We start from the raw sequence: 15,480 nt of genomic DNA, 5'->3' as shown, positions 1-15,480 counted from the left end.
CATTTTGTCTCTCATCTGACTATTCCACTCTGTCCTCATGACCCTTGGTCCTATGTTGAGTCAAATGCTGCCACACTCCGGAGTCGTGTCACCGATATGTTCAAGAGAAGTATTATTTGCAGTTCACTACCTATATACTGTCTGATCTTTTTCCATAGTCCTGGATCATATTCATTTTTCCACTTTATTCCTTGTTTCGTGTCAATGATGAGGGAATCATTATGGCCCTCCTTCGATAGGTCACTTCCTGTCGACTTCAGCTCATTATCCAGGAAGATGACTTAGAAACTCCCTTTCAGTACCTTAGAGATTGCATGCCTTAATGGCAAGTTCTTCGCATTCGACGACAAGTTTTCATCATTGGGTTTCGATCAGATGATTCCATGAATGTTCGACTTCAGCGTCATTTTCACATTCACGGATTGTGCTGTCGTACCTTGAGAGCCATTGTCATTATTTGTGGTTTCTCTCGTTCCTATTAACAATTCACATCATTGGTCGGTAATCAGGTGGTTTTCTAGCATATTCAACTTTGACACATTCATTCGCATGTTAGAATTCGTACTTTGATCGGTTGGGGTGGAGCGCAAGACCCTCAATTTTGTTTGATATAACTCAGGCTGCGGAGTTATGTATTGTTCATAATTGTATACATGTTTCCTCTCTACGGATGGCTGTGACCATGCTGTGGGAGCTTATACCTATGATGATTTTGATCCTTCTACATCGAGTAGCTGCATCCATACCTTGGATCTTAAGACTTACAGACAATCTTTTTTATTCGGATGGTTGCGCCCATACTGTGAATCTCTTCACATGGTCCTTCCTATCCGGATGACTGTGTCCATGCCGTGGATTCATGTTTTGATATATATGACAGAGATATCAGGTATGTATATGTATATGCGTCCTTGATTTGCAGGTCTCCCGACAATGTTTATTCTCGTCCTTGCAAAATCTCGTAAAGCATCTCAACCATCACTCCCTGTTCTGCCTTCATGCTTTAGGGGGAATCTGTTACACAATGTTTTGTCACACCTTCTGCACTTCCCTGTGTCATACCCCAGAGTGCCCAAAACTTGGCAATTATGCAGTGTACCCATTTTGATATGCAGTCCAGATCCTCCTTGAAGAATTAATGAAAACATGCCTTGAGCCTTCCCTAAAGAAGTGATCTCAAAACCCTAATTTCTGGGTTAGTGCGACTGTGACATTACCTACTCATTCAGATGGTAGGTTGTACCATACTAGCCTCGCACTGCTAGTGAGGTTTTTACCCGGATACTCACGTTGATCCCTAAAAGAAAAGTTTTTCACAAAGAAGACAAGAAGCTTCGTGATCTAGAGGCTTCCAGAATGACGAGCTAGAGGTTGTTCGTTGTGGATGTGGTTGAATTCTCCCAATATTTCCCTTTGATCTTATCCCTATGAGCTTCCTCCTTGAGATGAGGGCTTTCCCCTATCTTTGGTGAGATCCTAACTCCCTCTCCCTACCTATATGTTCATCCTCTTCGATTCCTGAATGGTTGGTCTCTGATTATTTGCACCCTTATGCTAAGATAGTGCCTACATGCTATTCACTTTGGCTTGGAGAGCTTGAGCTTGGACTTGGACATTTAGTCAAGAAGGACTTATTAACATCAAGGCCTAGGTTGTATGCTTCCTCTTTCATTTATTAATATATATACAACTGCTAGTTCACTTTCCATAAATGCTTGTGTCAATACATCAGTTATCTTAATGCTCCTTGATCTATTTATTGGATTACATTCAATTATGCTTGTTTTACTTTTATGCTTTGTTGTGTCTTTGGCCTCTTGTGCAGGTATTCAAACGCTGAGAATAATAAGGACTGAGCCTGAAGAGCAAGCAATCAAGATCTTCAACAAGGGAGTGCATTATTGCAATAGAACGAGGTAGGTCTCCTTCCTCTTCTCTCATTTCAATTGTAATTTAGGAAAGTGTCTTGTAAATTGTCTCGTTTGTTTTTTTTTTAATCTAGGATAATCGGTAACTGGTGAGAGTTATCCTGAACAGGCCCAGGATCAAATCCAACTGGCTGCCACTATAAACCTAGGCTAGGTGCAACAGCTTGCAAGCCGCACACAATAGCAATTAACTTATGCCTCAACAAGAGCCGAGATGTTCGCTCTGGGGTCGCCTACTCTTCTAGCCAAGACACAACAGGCCATATACTCAATGAGATTTGAACCTTCATCTCGTGGGTTTCACCCAGCGAAACTTACCGTTAAACCCCATATCACTGTATTAAAGGTGAGCGGGCTTGACCCACGAAACAAGTAACACCCGCGACTAGTCAACGCCCTCGCTCAAGTTTGAGCACAAGACCTGACCGTCTTTACGAGTCCAACTTTACCAACCAGCTGCCTCCGCCGACCTTTAGATTGTCTCGTTTGTTGCTAGACCCACTCATTGGGCTAAAGGGATCGTCTCTGTCCGCAGAGAGGATTTACCTAGACAACGCAAGGCATACCAACAACTTCGCTTGCTTTGCTTCCTTGTCTAGGGCTAGAAGGTGACATAATAGGCCCTTCTTCTAGCAACTTTGATCCTCTTCCAACAGATAGAGAATTTTGACCTTGAAGCAACAAACCCTAGCCTTCATTCTTCGCATGTGTGAGATATATTTAGCCCATACACTTCTTCCTTCATCCTCTTCCTTCTTTGCTAGCCTTTTTCTGCTCGTCCTTCGCTTGAATGAGATGAGAAGTGAGTGTGTCCATAGGAGGTTGAGTTCCCTCCTTTATATAGGCTTCTCAAGGTGGATATGGCTCCTCAAATTAAGCCGACTTCTTAGCTGGCAGGTCGACTTGGTCCTGAAGGGTATTTTGACACTTTTAATTACAAAAATAATTTTCTTTACAAGTTACAATGTACTCGATGGGGTCTTCAACTTATGACAATGAATCTTTTGACTTCTTGACCTAGGACAAACCCTAGAAGAACTCAATGGGTGATTGACCTCTAAAATAAAAGACCTTGAGCATGAAACCCATGCTAAAAAAATAGCAATAGTATTTTTTTCTTTCATTTTACAAAATACAAGAATCAAAACTACATTTCATATTTAAGAAAACCAAAACTAGTTACACATTTTTCAACACTCTCTCTTAACTAGGGAGATACTCATAAATGGTACATGGACATTCTCAATTTGAAGAGATCTCATAAGAAGAGTCGGATTGGTAACCCATCTGTTTAGCATCATAACGACCAACATTGTCACATAGTAAGGCCTTGACGAACAAATCTAGCTCTCCACATGATCAAAGCATAATGTTGGTGAGACCAATGATTTATAGACACCATCATCATTGTCTCTCAAGGCACATACCCCACCTGGGAGATCACAGAGTATGTCCTTGTTGGACTATTCTTATCTTGGATAGCTAGTCCTTAAAGAATATCGGTCCTCGACTACTCTTATCTTGGATGCCCTACCTCATCCTCAAAGAGTACCAGATGCCAAATGTTTACTTAATCCTCCATTTGGTCTTCCCAAGTGAAGACAAGAATGATGTGTCTATCTCTCCCTCTCAACTAGGGAGGATATATCAACCAGACCAAGCTTGTCTCTCAAATATACAAGCTTCTTATTAGGAAGAGATTTTGTCAATATGTCAGCTACCTTCTCATCGGTGGAGATATACTATAGCTGCAATACACCATCTTGTACTAGCTTCTGAATGTAGTGATACTTGTTGTTTAGATTCTTTGTCTTTCCATGAAAAACTCGGTCTTCAAACAATCTTATATAACTGGTGTTATCACAACGTATCACTGTAGGGTCCATTGGTCCTTCTAACAAGTCAGAAAACAACTTACTCAATCGAATCCCTTCTTTACTTACTTCACATGCTGCAATATATTAAGCCTCATCACTACTTAAAGCAACTGATTCTTGCTTTCTGCTCATCCATGAGATCATGGAGGATCCCAAACTAAAACATCCTCTTGTAGTTCTCCTTCCATCCCGCTCACTACCTCGTTAGTGAGAATCTGTATATCTAATCAAGTGGAAATCATTGCACCTTGTAGATATCTCAAAAGGTGCTTGGATGCTATCTAATGATCGTGCTTCGCTTCAATTTGGAATTGACTGAGAACATTTACTACAAAACATATGTTTGGTTGAGTATTCACCAAGTACATCAGTAAGCCAATCAATTTTCTATACCTGGTCGAATCCATTGGGTTTGGTTCGGAACTCCTTAGTCTTTTCAAGTTTGTGATCATCAAGGTTTTCATTGGTTTGCAATCCATCATGTCAAACCTCTTCAACATCTCGATCACATACTTCTCTTGACCTAGATAGATTTCATTAGGTCCCTGCTAGACTTGTAGTCCTCAATAGTAGTGCATTAACCCAAGATCCTTCATATCGAATTCTGCTGCTAGCTGCTTCTTGCGTTCTTGGATTCAACCTTCCACACCTGTCAAGAGAAGATCATCCACATACAAAAGAATAATCACAGACTCACCTTGTACAACCCTGATGTAGAGATTCAGATAAACAAAACTCTTTGTGAAGCCCAATCTTTATAGGTATGCATTCATCTTAGCATACCATGCCCTTGGTGCTTACTTAAGACCATATAATTCCTTCTTCAACCTGAAAACATAAGCCTCTCTATCTTTGACTTCAAATCCCAAGGGTTCCTCTATATAGACTTCATCAATTGTGCCATTCATGAATACAATCTTGACATCCATTTTATGTATATTCCATCCCATTGATGCTGCCAAAGAGACTAGTGAGCGTATAGTTGTATACCTTGTTGTTGGAGCAAATGTCTCTTCATAATCGATGCCCTCCTATTGAGAGAAGCCCCTAGCCACAAATCTTGCCTTATACTTGTCAATAATTCTATCTACTGCATGTTTGATCTTGTAAAGCCACTTGGAAGTTACCACATACTTGTCTTTAGGTCTAGGTACGATCTCCTATGCGCCATTCTTCATTCATGACATCTTTCCATTCTTAATGATTGACAACGTCTTCAAAAGTGGATGACCATGCTCTATTAAATTTGTCATATATGTTGCATACCCTGAATGTATTTTGGGCTTCTTGCTTTCTTTAAATGTGCCTTTAGTTGCTCCATGACCGTCTGCATTTAATATAGTATATTTCAACCAGTTAGTTCTCTTTCTAGATTCGGGGGTTACCACAGGTTGTATAGGTTCACTGGGACCTTCATCTTCTTGTTTTGTTTCTTCTTCCCCCCTAGTAACTTTCTCTTCAAATATTAGAAGTTATTCATCATCAGAGTCCATAGGGAGATCATTTGATTTCTTAAATGTAATACTTTCGTCAAATTTCACATCTCGACTCACTTATGTTCGATGTCCTTATTTTATGTAAATCCTATAGGCCTTAGAAGAGTTAATGTAGCCAACAAATGTTCCCTTCATGCTTGATGGATCCAACTTCTTTCTCTTGTCCTTTGGTATATGAATATAGACAGGACAACCATTAAAAGATGATCCATGCTTGGTTTCTTCCCAGTGAATGCTTCTTTAGGAGTCATGTTATCTAATGACCTGTGGGGACTTTGATTTTGTATGTATACAACTGTCTTCGTAGCTTCACCCACATAAATTTTGGAAAATATTGATCATGTAGCATAGCTTTTACACTTTCTTCAATGCACATATTCTTTCATTATGCAACTCCATTTTGCTCAGGATTATATGGGACTATTAGCTCCCTCTTAATCCCAAACTCCTTATAGAAGGCTATAATTTCCTTGGATGTGTATTCTCCTCCATTATCAGACCTTAATATCTTGATTCTCCTTTTTGTAAGGTTCTCTACTTTAGCTTTGAATTCTTGAAATTTGATAAATACTTCATCCTTGGATTTCATTAAGTAAACCCAAGTTTTCCTTGAATGGTCATCTATGAATGTGACATAATATAGATGACCTCCAAGTGACTTTGGAGTCATAGGACCACAAACATCAGAATGAATAAGATCCAAGATTTCTTTTGACCTTGAAGCACTGCTTCCAAATGGTCTCTTGGTGTTCTTATCGAATGCATATCCCTTGCATACTCCATGATCTTCTTTTAGTTCAGGGATTCCATTCACTATTGAATTTAGGGTTGGTAAGCCTTTGTAGTGAAGATGACCAAATCTTCTATGCCAAAGTTCACATGGGCTAACTTCAATGTGAACGAAAGCTTGAGTGAGGGGAGTCAACAATCTGTAAAGTCTTCCTCCACGGATCCCAATCATTCTTGCATCTTCTATGCTTGATTTTTTTACCCCATATTACCACCTTTCCATCAATGAAAGGAGTTACTTTATCACCCTTGTATTCTAAACATGAAATGGGGAGTAAATTCTTATGCAAACTTGGAAAAAATAAGATATTGTTGAGATGAATGTTTCCTCCATTCTCTAGCTTGAGTGAAGTTGATCCAATTCCTTTCATAGGGTAGATTTTATCGTCACCAAGTGCTATGGAGTAAGAGGACTTTCCTTTTGATAATGTCTTTAATCTCTTGTGTTGACCAGTCATATGTCTTGATGCACCACTATCGATCACCCAAATATTCTCATCTTGAAATGTTCCCGTGAGTGCTAAGAATAGTCCTTCATCATTTGTAGATGTCTTGGTCACTTCCTTCTTAGAAGAAAATAAGAGACCCATACTTCTTTGATGCCCTTATTGAGTTGACTTGCCACCTTCATACACTTCTTTAGGAACTTCTTCTGTGTAGTAGAGATATTCATTATGCCCTTATCCAGTCTTAGCTCTGATACCATGTTGAGAAATCTATATGGTAGTAGTTTGGATGATTTCTCTATCTATGATAATTGCAGCTTCTATTATCTTTTTACCTTTTCTTACTTATTAACTTTTTCTCTTATTATTATGTTTGTTTATCATCAAACAACTACCAAGAAAAAGAAGAACAAGAGTACACAAGTACACAAGATATACGCTGCAAGTCAGGGACAAAACCTCTCCACTTGAGAGGAAAACACACAAATATCTTCTATTCTTATATATTCTTAAATTGACGAATTCCAAGACCTCTAGACCAAGACTAATACCCTTCCAAGACCAAGTCTGAGGTCTCCCGATGATGTGCTTCCTTTGTCCAAGTCAAACCCAGTCAAATCTCTTCCAACATCACAACTTCGACCCCCAACTTCAGAATTTCGGCCTCTACTGCAAGTATGAAAATTTCGGTCCCCAACAACTACTTCTGCATCCACACGTGTGAGAGAAAATTAGCCTTCCAAGGCCTCCGAACAACTTCACTTGCTTTGATTCCTTGTCTAGGGATAGAAGATGACCTAGTAGGCCCTTCTTCCAACAACTTTGATCCTCTTCTAGCAGATAGAGAATTTCGACCTTGAACCAACAAACCCTAGCCTTCCTTCTTCACATATGTGAGATAGATTTAGCTCAAAAACTTCTTCCTTCTTCCTCTTCCTTCTTCACTAGCCTTTTTCTGCTCATCCTTCGCTTGAATGAGATGAGAAGTGAGTGTGTCCAAAGGAGGTTGAGTTTAGTCCTTTATATAGGCTTCTCAAGGTGGACGCAGCTCCTCAAATTAGGTTGACTTCTCAGTTGTCAGGCCGACTTGGTCTTGAAGGGTATTTTGACACTTTTAATTACAAAAATAATTTTCTTTACAAGTTACAATGTGCCCGATGGGTTCTTCAAGTTATGAAAATGACTCTTTTGACTTCTTGACCTAGGAAAAACCCTAGAAGCACTCAATGGGTGCTTGACCTCTAAAATAAAAGACCTTGAGCATGAAACCCATGCTTCAAAAATAACAATAATAAATTTTCTTTCATTTTACAAAATACAAGAATCAAAGGTACATTTCATATTTATGAAAACTGAACCTAGTTAGACATTTTTCAAAACTTGATCCCAACTAGCTTATAATATGAATCTTTGATAAAATATTCATTCCAGGTGCCTCTTCTTTACCACACTTACCCTTCGAGGCTCAAGAATTCATTTCCCTGCTAAACAATGCTTGAGGGATCCATCTTGCCAAGGTTTTCACTGAGAAGGAGACTACAAACTTATAGAATTTAACTACCAAGGCATTCCACTAACAACTTATAATATACAACAACTTAAGGTGATCAAGGAATAAAATGAGGTTTCAATGTCATCACAGTATCATCCTCTCCATCCTTTCCACCGATCTCATAATAGTAACATCCTCCACATACTTTTCAACATACAACAATCATCATCTATTCTTACCAGATAGATCCATCATCTTACCTATATCAATATAAAATTACCATGAAATGCTAATACAAAAAATTTAAATTACCAAAATTATATTTCACAACTATGAAATTATTCTCATAATGTTTGGCCCTTTATTTGCCATAGCTTTCATTGTGGGTTTATAGTCATTGCCATATCCAAGGCTCTCTACTTCAAATATTGTGCTCTCTAACAAATCTTTCATTCCGTGAAACAAAGGTGAGTATTCATGCATATACTTTTTATTAAAACATTCACAACAACACATCAAATAATAATAGAATTATGGCATCCAATAATTCAATCATTTTCAATAGTCGACATGTTAAGGACAATGAAATATCTTTTACTATATATGCATTATTAACACAAACAAACATTCACCCAATGCAATAAAATATATGTGCTAATACTCATGGAGACATAATCACACTCTTCACATCCACATAGTCTAGTCATGCACTTTTACATGAATCTTTTACATCTTTATATGGCATTCACCATCCTCACTCACTATGCCCTTGCACAACATTGGATACTATCTGATACTATAGGATACTTTCTATATGTATCCTAGTTCATACATCTAATCATATATATACCATCGTCTTCACCATCTTTTAGATCCATATCATTTCTACATGCCTTCATCTCCACATTATATAATTTTTACTCTTCCATACATCTATGCTTACGTCTATTATCACAATTAGCATATCTCCTATGTCATACAATCCATGTATCGACTAGAAAAATCACTCAACTCTTCAACACATAAGTAAATCTTCCTCTTCAATGAAGCAAAACACAGGAATGTGCCCCTCTTCATTGCTCAATAGTCCCTTAAGGACCTTGCTATCTCTTAACCAACTGAACATGATATTTTTTTATATGAATGCTGTAAAAAATTTCTAACAATCATTGCACATCCAATATTTTTCTCTTTTACTATATTTAGATGTGGATCACATATATGCGTTCAAATATCATAAAACATATATTGAGATGTCAAAGCATGATTGGAAGTATTCTTGTGAAATTTCTTTCAACACACATGCAATGTTGGATTGACCAATTTTATAGTTGTATGGTTGCTATTAACATTTGACCGCCTTTTGGGAACTCACACAAGTCCCTTCATCAACCTCTTGTCAATCATTCACTTGTCTTTATCACTTTTCGCGAGGTTGATTGTCATAAGTAGTTGTACAACCACATTAAACATCATGACATACTCATTTCATGTACGACATATCACATATAGCCAATTATATGCATTATCACATATATTCTCAAGCATATTTACAAGCACATTTGATTGCATATTATTTCACAATATATTCACTAGTGCACGCTTATTCTAGTGGGTTTTACTCGTTTGCATTTCAGCAACATTCCCATAGTTTTAAATACTGGAACTAGTCTTTGAATCAACCACATATCAAGTTGGGGTTTGAACCAGAACTAACATCGAACTGGATTTGATGAATCAGATTTTTTTAGAATATGTGTGTGAGACTAATGGAATTGGAAACTGGGGCAGGTCTCGTACTCATGTGACATGGGGTCAATTCAATTTGCTACCACTACAACCTCTAGATGCATCACAACTTCCTCTAATGTGGATATGGGTTAATTGAGTGATCAAACCAAGGACCTCATATTATTTTACATAATATGTTTACATGTTTTGCCAAGTGAGCTACCCCTAGGATGATTAATTTTTAATGAAAAATATTATTTTTAATATTCCAAATCATTAGAGACAAACTATGCAAGGATTGCTCATCTAAATACCGTGTAAAGGTGAATATATCAAAATGGCATCAAGTGCAATACATATCAGCGAGAAAATACATAATCAATGAGCCTCTAGAGTCCAAAAAAAATGTTACAAGCTACTGGCCTGCTAGCCAACTACAAATTATTGATCCACATGATTTCTCATCAAACTCATCACCGTTACTAGAAATAAGATCATCAGTAGAAGTTACATAAATATCATCTATTGCAGAGTCTTCATACTACTCATATTCCTCGACCTTATAATATGGTAGAAAAAACTTAACATGCCTAACCATTGATTTTGTTGAGAGAAGGGTTCATCTCTTCAACCTTATAATATGGTAGAAAAAATTAACATGCACAACCAATTATTTTGGTTTGAGTGAAAGGGTACATTTTTGTTAAGGCTATGGCAGAGGAGTTCAACAATCAATACTGCTGACATCAAATGAGTTTAACGATCAATATCACCAACATCAAGGTACATAACAAACTTGGTGTTCTTGATTAAATGGCAATCCCATACTCTCATACATGATATGAAAATGTTGCAATCCTACCAATCCTAAAATTGTTTAGTCTGCTGAATTTTGAGTGGGATATTGAATTTTATCTTTTCCACATGGAATCTGATAAGGTTGAAACCACTCTCAAACATCCTAAAACAATTAATAATAACATTAAAATTAAAACAAATAATTAAAGAAACTCAATAGACTCAAGTAATGGACAAAAAAAAAATTGAAGGTTGAAAAAACAACGACAATGAAGTGCAAAACACAACATGACAAGAATACATGGAACTCTAATGAGAAATGTTGCTAGTAAAAAATAAGAAGAATGATGGGAAATGGAAAATGAAGGGACAAGGACTCTTGGCCTTCTATCTACCCAACATTGTGTATATCCTCTTCCAAATAAACTCATAAAGGGTTTTTTTTTTTTTTTCCCTAAGTGGAAGATGATGCAAAGGAAAATCTTGGCTAATTTAAATTGTTTAATGATCGAGAGAGCCACAAGACTGCATTGTGACCTTGCTATTATTGAAATTAAAAAATAAAAATCACTAAAAACTGGTTTTCCTATTTATGTTTTGAGGATGAGAATAAGTGTGTATGATACATTTATGATGGATCCTTGTGTAAATGTTTTGCTTTCCATTGATTTAATGAATGAATTCCATTGCAAATTTGGTATGATGAAACTTCATCTAGTTTGTTTTCCACTCAGCATTTCACTTGCCCACAATGATGGGATACCCTAAAGCATTTGTGAAGTAAGTGCCGAGTAACATTCTCATTTAGTAAGGCATTTTTATATATTAATACTCTCTTAGTATATCGATTTGCAGGTAGTTGGATGTACTCTTGGTGTTATAGTGGCAGCTACGAGGATTGATTCTGGGTCTCCCATAGATTAGGACTGACAATGACCAATTCACCATATGGTTTAAAAAAAAATAGTCTCTGCATTATCAAGAATTATAACTTTTAGTTAATAATCAAAATGCATTCACTGTGCATTAGTTTTCAAGATTTCAATTAATAATCAAAGTGCATTGGCTATGAATTAGTTTTCCAATAAATCTTTATTGGAATAAAGTGCTGGGAAAAAGAATCTTATTATCTTTTTTAAACCCGATAAAGTTATGGGAAAAAAAATCTTATTATCTTTTTTAAATAAGCCATGAAGCTTGTTGGCTAAAGAAAGCCGTTCTGTGCCAAACCGGCTTGCTTCTTTTGCAAATAAAAACCGTTGTCATTTAAGCCTTACAGCTAGTCTCGAAAATTTGAAACATAAAACATCATCACAATCAAAATAGTTTATGAAAGTATCCAAAACGGACAGTCAGATCATTATATCTATATCTTTTGTAGTTATTCATTAAACTAAAAAAATGCATGTTAGTTGTTTTGATACGTGATACGTGATGCCTCAAAACTAAATAGCAGAGAAATGAGATTATATTAGGATAGACTTAAACCATGTTACTTCAACATAATTTTGTTGAAACATGAACAATGAAGTATGATATAATTGTGTTAAACTTCACTTTTAATTTTAGTTTTTTTTTTTTTTTCCAAAACCGTGTTTAGATTGAATTTATTTATGATTTTTTTGCAAATTATAATGATGTTAGGTTATTTATTTAAATGATGTTATGTTATTTATTTAGTGGGAAATGTTGGCCGTTTTTGTTGAGGAATTCAATTATACTAAACATGAGTTATAAATAAAATATACGTTTTTTTAAATTGAGGATTATAATTTCCTTTTCTTTAATCTTTCAAAAGAACAAGTAAATACCATTATTTTTGGTGAAATAAGTTAAGCACAATAAACTTTTGGTGAAACAAGATAAGCACAATAAACAAAGCACAAAACAAACTTGCTCCAATTTCTTTCCATATAAATAATAAAAATATGATATGGACTAAACACGTTACATAATTTTTTTTCTTGAACTTTCTGTAAATTTTAGGTTTATTAAATTTAATATATGTATCAAGAATTTTCTCACATATTTTTGAGAATTATTTAGAAAATTAACTTTTTTGTTTTTCTGAAACTTGGAAACGTTGTGAACTTGGGTATAAGAATTTTCTCACATATTTTTGAGAATTATTTAGAAAATTAACTTTTTTGTTTTTCTGAAACTTGGAAACGTTGTGAACTTGGGTATGGGTGTTTGAACAACTAAAAGTTTCCCCAAAATTTTCAAGAAATGGCTAATTGGGAGCAGTAATATTATTTAATAAAAAAATAAAAAATAAAAAATAAAAATTATCTTTTTAATTATATAATTTATATAATAATCAAAATATTTCAAATATTAAAATCAATTTAAAATTTTAATTCATTATATGAATATCAAATTCAAAAATGAAAATTCGAAAATGTAAATGATTCAAGAGACACTTTTGAATTTAAGAAACATAGTGAAAATCAAAGAACTCATCATATTAATATTCATATTGCTAGCATGCCCAATGTAGTACATAGTAAAAAAAAAAGACAAATGCCCAAAGTGGCAAAGTAATACATGGTCAAAAAATGCTCAAAGGCCAAAACATAACATTAAAGACTAAAGTAGAAGATGACCATAAAGTGCAATCTTGAGCATCAAGACTATCCATATAACCTTGAGCCTCGCTAGACACTCCAATTTCATCATCACCGTCATTAATATCAAGATCACCTGCAATGCTACCCAAAGGTATGCGAAGTAAACCTACATCTAGTGAATGATTATCCTCCTCATCATCAATCTGAGAAGCCTCCTCAACATCAACATCCCATCTTGCTGCAGGGCCATCTAAATACTCATGTAGCTTCCTTGAGCAAAGTCGAAGACTACTATGCATATAAACCAATTTCTCTGCTCTCTTAGAGGTAAGCCTATTCCTCTTAACAGAGTGAACTAAACTATAAGTAGACCAATTCCTTTCAGCTGCCAATGAACAAGGAACTTGAGATAGCAAGTGTGAGGCAAGATTTCGAAGATCTTGGGCTTTCCCCCATACAATCTCCACCATCCAACGAGATTCCTTTGTGCATAAATGTTGATGTCCACCCTTGCATCTTGAGAGAATTTGGAAGGGTTTAAGGTAGCAAAATCAATAAATTTCTCCCGCATTACAATTGTTCCATTAGGTGTATAGATTTTGCATATGGCATCAAGAAAGCCTTGTTTCACTTCTTCACCATCAATGGGTAGAACTCTGTTTGGTCTCTCCATATACCATTTTGGATTAAGGGCATAAACAACCATGTGAAGAGAGGTATTGAGTTTGATCCATCTCTTCCCTATTATTTTATGAATTTCATTGAAGAACTCCAAAGAGGGGTTTCTATCCTGAATGATGTGCCATATCTTGCCTACCATGCTATCAATACATTCATAAACTTCTCCAAGGGTGGGGGAATCAGAATTTGCATACCTAATCAACTCCATAATTGGAGCTGTGAAAGAAACAACATATTTACAATCAAACCACCAATCATCATTGAGAAGTTGCTCTCTTATCTTCTTTGCTTGCATTGATTTAGATTTAGACCATGCCTTCCACTCTTGGGAAACAACAATGGCTTGTAAGGATGCATGCACCTCAACAATACGTTGAAGAAGAATGAAGTATGTAGCATATCTTGTTTCTGCAGGTTTCAAAAACCTCTTCCTTGAGTACATCTTATAGATTGCTAAAGAGGCACGGTGGTTGCAAATGTACATTTGTGCATCTCTTGCATCTCAAATTAGTTTTTCAATCCAAGATATTTTTCCAATGTCTTTGAGGACATTATTCAAGGCATGCACACACCGAGGAGTCCAAAATATATGCCTATATTGACTTTGAACCATCAAACCCATTGCTTTGCAAACAGGTGCTGCATCTGTGATTACATGCACTACATTTGAAGGACCAATCTCATCAATTTCTTCTTTCAATACTTCAAACATGAAGGTAACATCCTTTAGTTTCCCACTACAATCAACTACTCTTAAAAAATAGGGCCCAACTGGAGATGTAACAATAATATTCAACAACGACCTTTGTTGAATGTCTATCTAACCATCCATAGCTGTTGAACATCCTGAATAAATCCAAGATTGTTTAAGGGGACCCATAAGCCCCTGCATTCTTGTCACCCCGTTATCTAACAATGATGTCCTCATTTTGTTGTAATTTGGAGGTGCATATCCTGACCCAAAAACTATGATTTTTTGCGCCATTTCTTTGTAATGTGGAGAATGGGTAGCATTAAATGAAATTCCATTTGCCATAAACAAATTAGCAATAACATCATCAACCTCATCCCTATGTACTACATTGTAGATTTTAGAAATTTGTTCCTGAGCAAAACTAGCGGGCCTCTTACTCCTCTCAGAAGTAGACCCCCCCACAGACTCAAATTTGTTTGATGCATTTTGATTAACTGAATCTTCCATATCATGGGAAGAAGATCTAGGTACTTTAAAATTACAATCATTGTCCAAGTTCATTACATTGGATCCTAGGGAAGCCATATGAAGCTTTGTCAACTCCATCCTTTTCAAAATAGTACATGTACAACCATTTACACCATCACTAGATAGGGAGAGAAGATGATGCCACACCCCAGTGTAGCTTCCTTTAAACACATGGTTACATAATGTGCACATCCATTCTTCACAACAACCACTATTCTTTTTCTTGTTTTTAGTAATTTTCTTCACAAACTTTAACAAGGGTTTCTTGGGGTTTGTGCTTTGTTGGACTTGACCACTTGGAATTGGAGGAAGAGAAGAATTTTCATATCTACTTGTTGGTATTGAACTACGACGCTCCGTTCTTTAGGGCTTATTATGCTTGCTTGCTATGGAACTGACTGAGCAATCGTAAGGAGTTACTAAGTTGATGCAATCGATTTATGGGGGTCT

At 36.2% G+C, this 15,480-nt stretch overlaps 1 protein-coding gene across 10 annotated transcripts in view; it reads left to right on the top strand.

Moving 5' to 3' along the window:
- The window catches only part of LOC149142269 (beta-1,2-N-acetylglucosaminyltransferase II), a 66,103-nt gene extending 54,317 nt beyond the window's left edge, over nt 1–11,786 (top strand). For 3 of the 10 annotated variants that reach the window (XM_089447004.1, XM_089447010.1, XM_089447015.1), the window contains one exon: nt 11,413–11,786. In XM_089447004.1, the coding sequence (XP_089303130.1) occupies nt 11,413–11,481 (69 nt within the window). In that variant the 3' untranslated portion in view covers nt 11,482–11,786. Of the gene's footprint in view, nt 1–1,825; nt 1,921–11,412 lie in introns of those variants that run through there. The other 7 variants (XM_089447006.1, XM_089447011.1, XM_089447008.1 and 4 more) reach the window with 5 other exon arrangements.
- The last annotated feature ends 3,694 nt before the right edge of the window (nt 11,787–15,480 follow it).

Source organism: Pinus tabuliformis, chromosome X (genome assembly GCF_031772625.1).
Source record: "Pinus tabuliformis cultivar Carrire ecotype Pingquan chromosome X, CPIR1, whole genome shotgun sequence".
Lineage (NCBI taxonomy): Eukaryota > Viridiplantae > Streptophyta > Pinopsida > Pinales > Pinaceae > Pinus > Pinus tabuliformis.
This window is presented reverse-complemented; position numbering and strand designations above follow the sequence as displayed.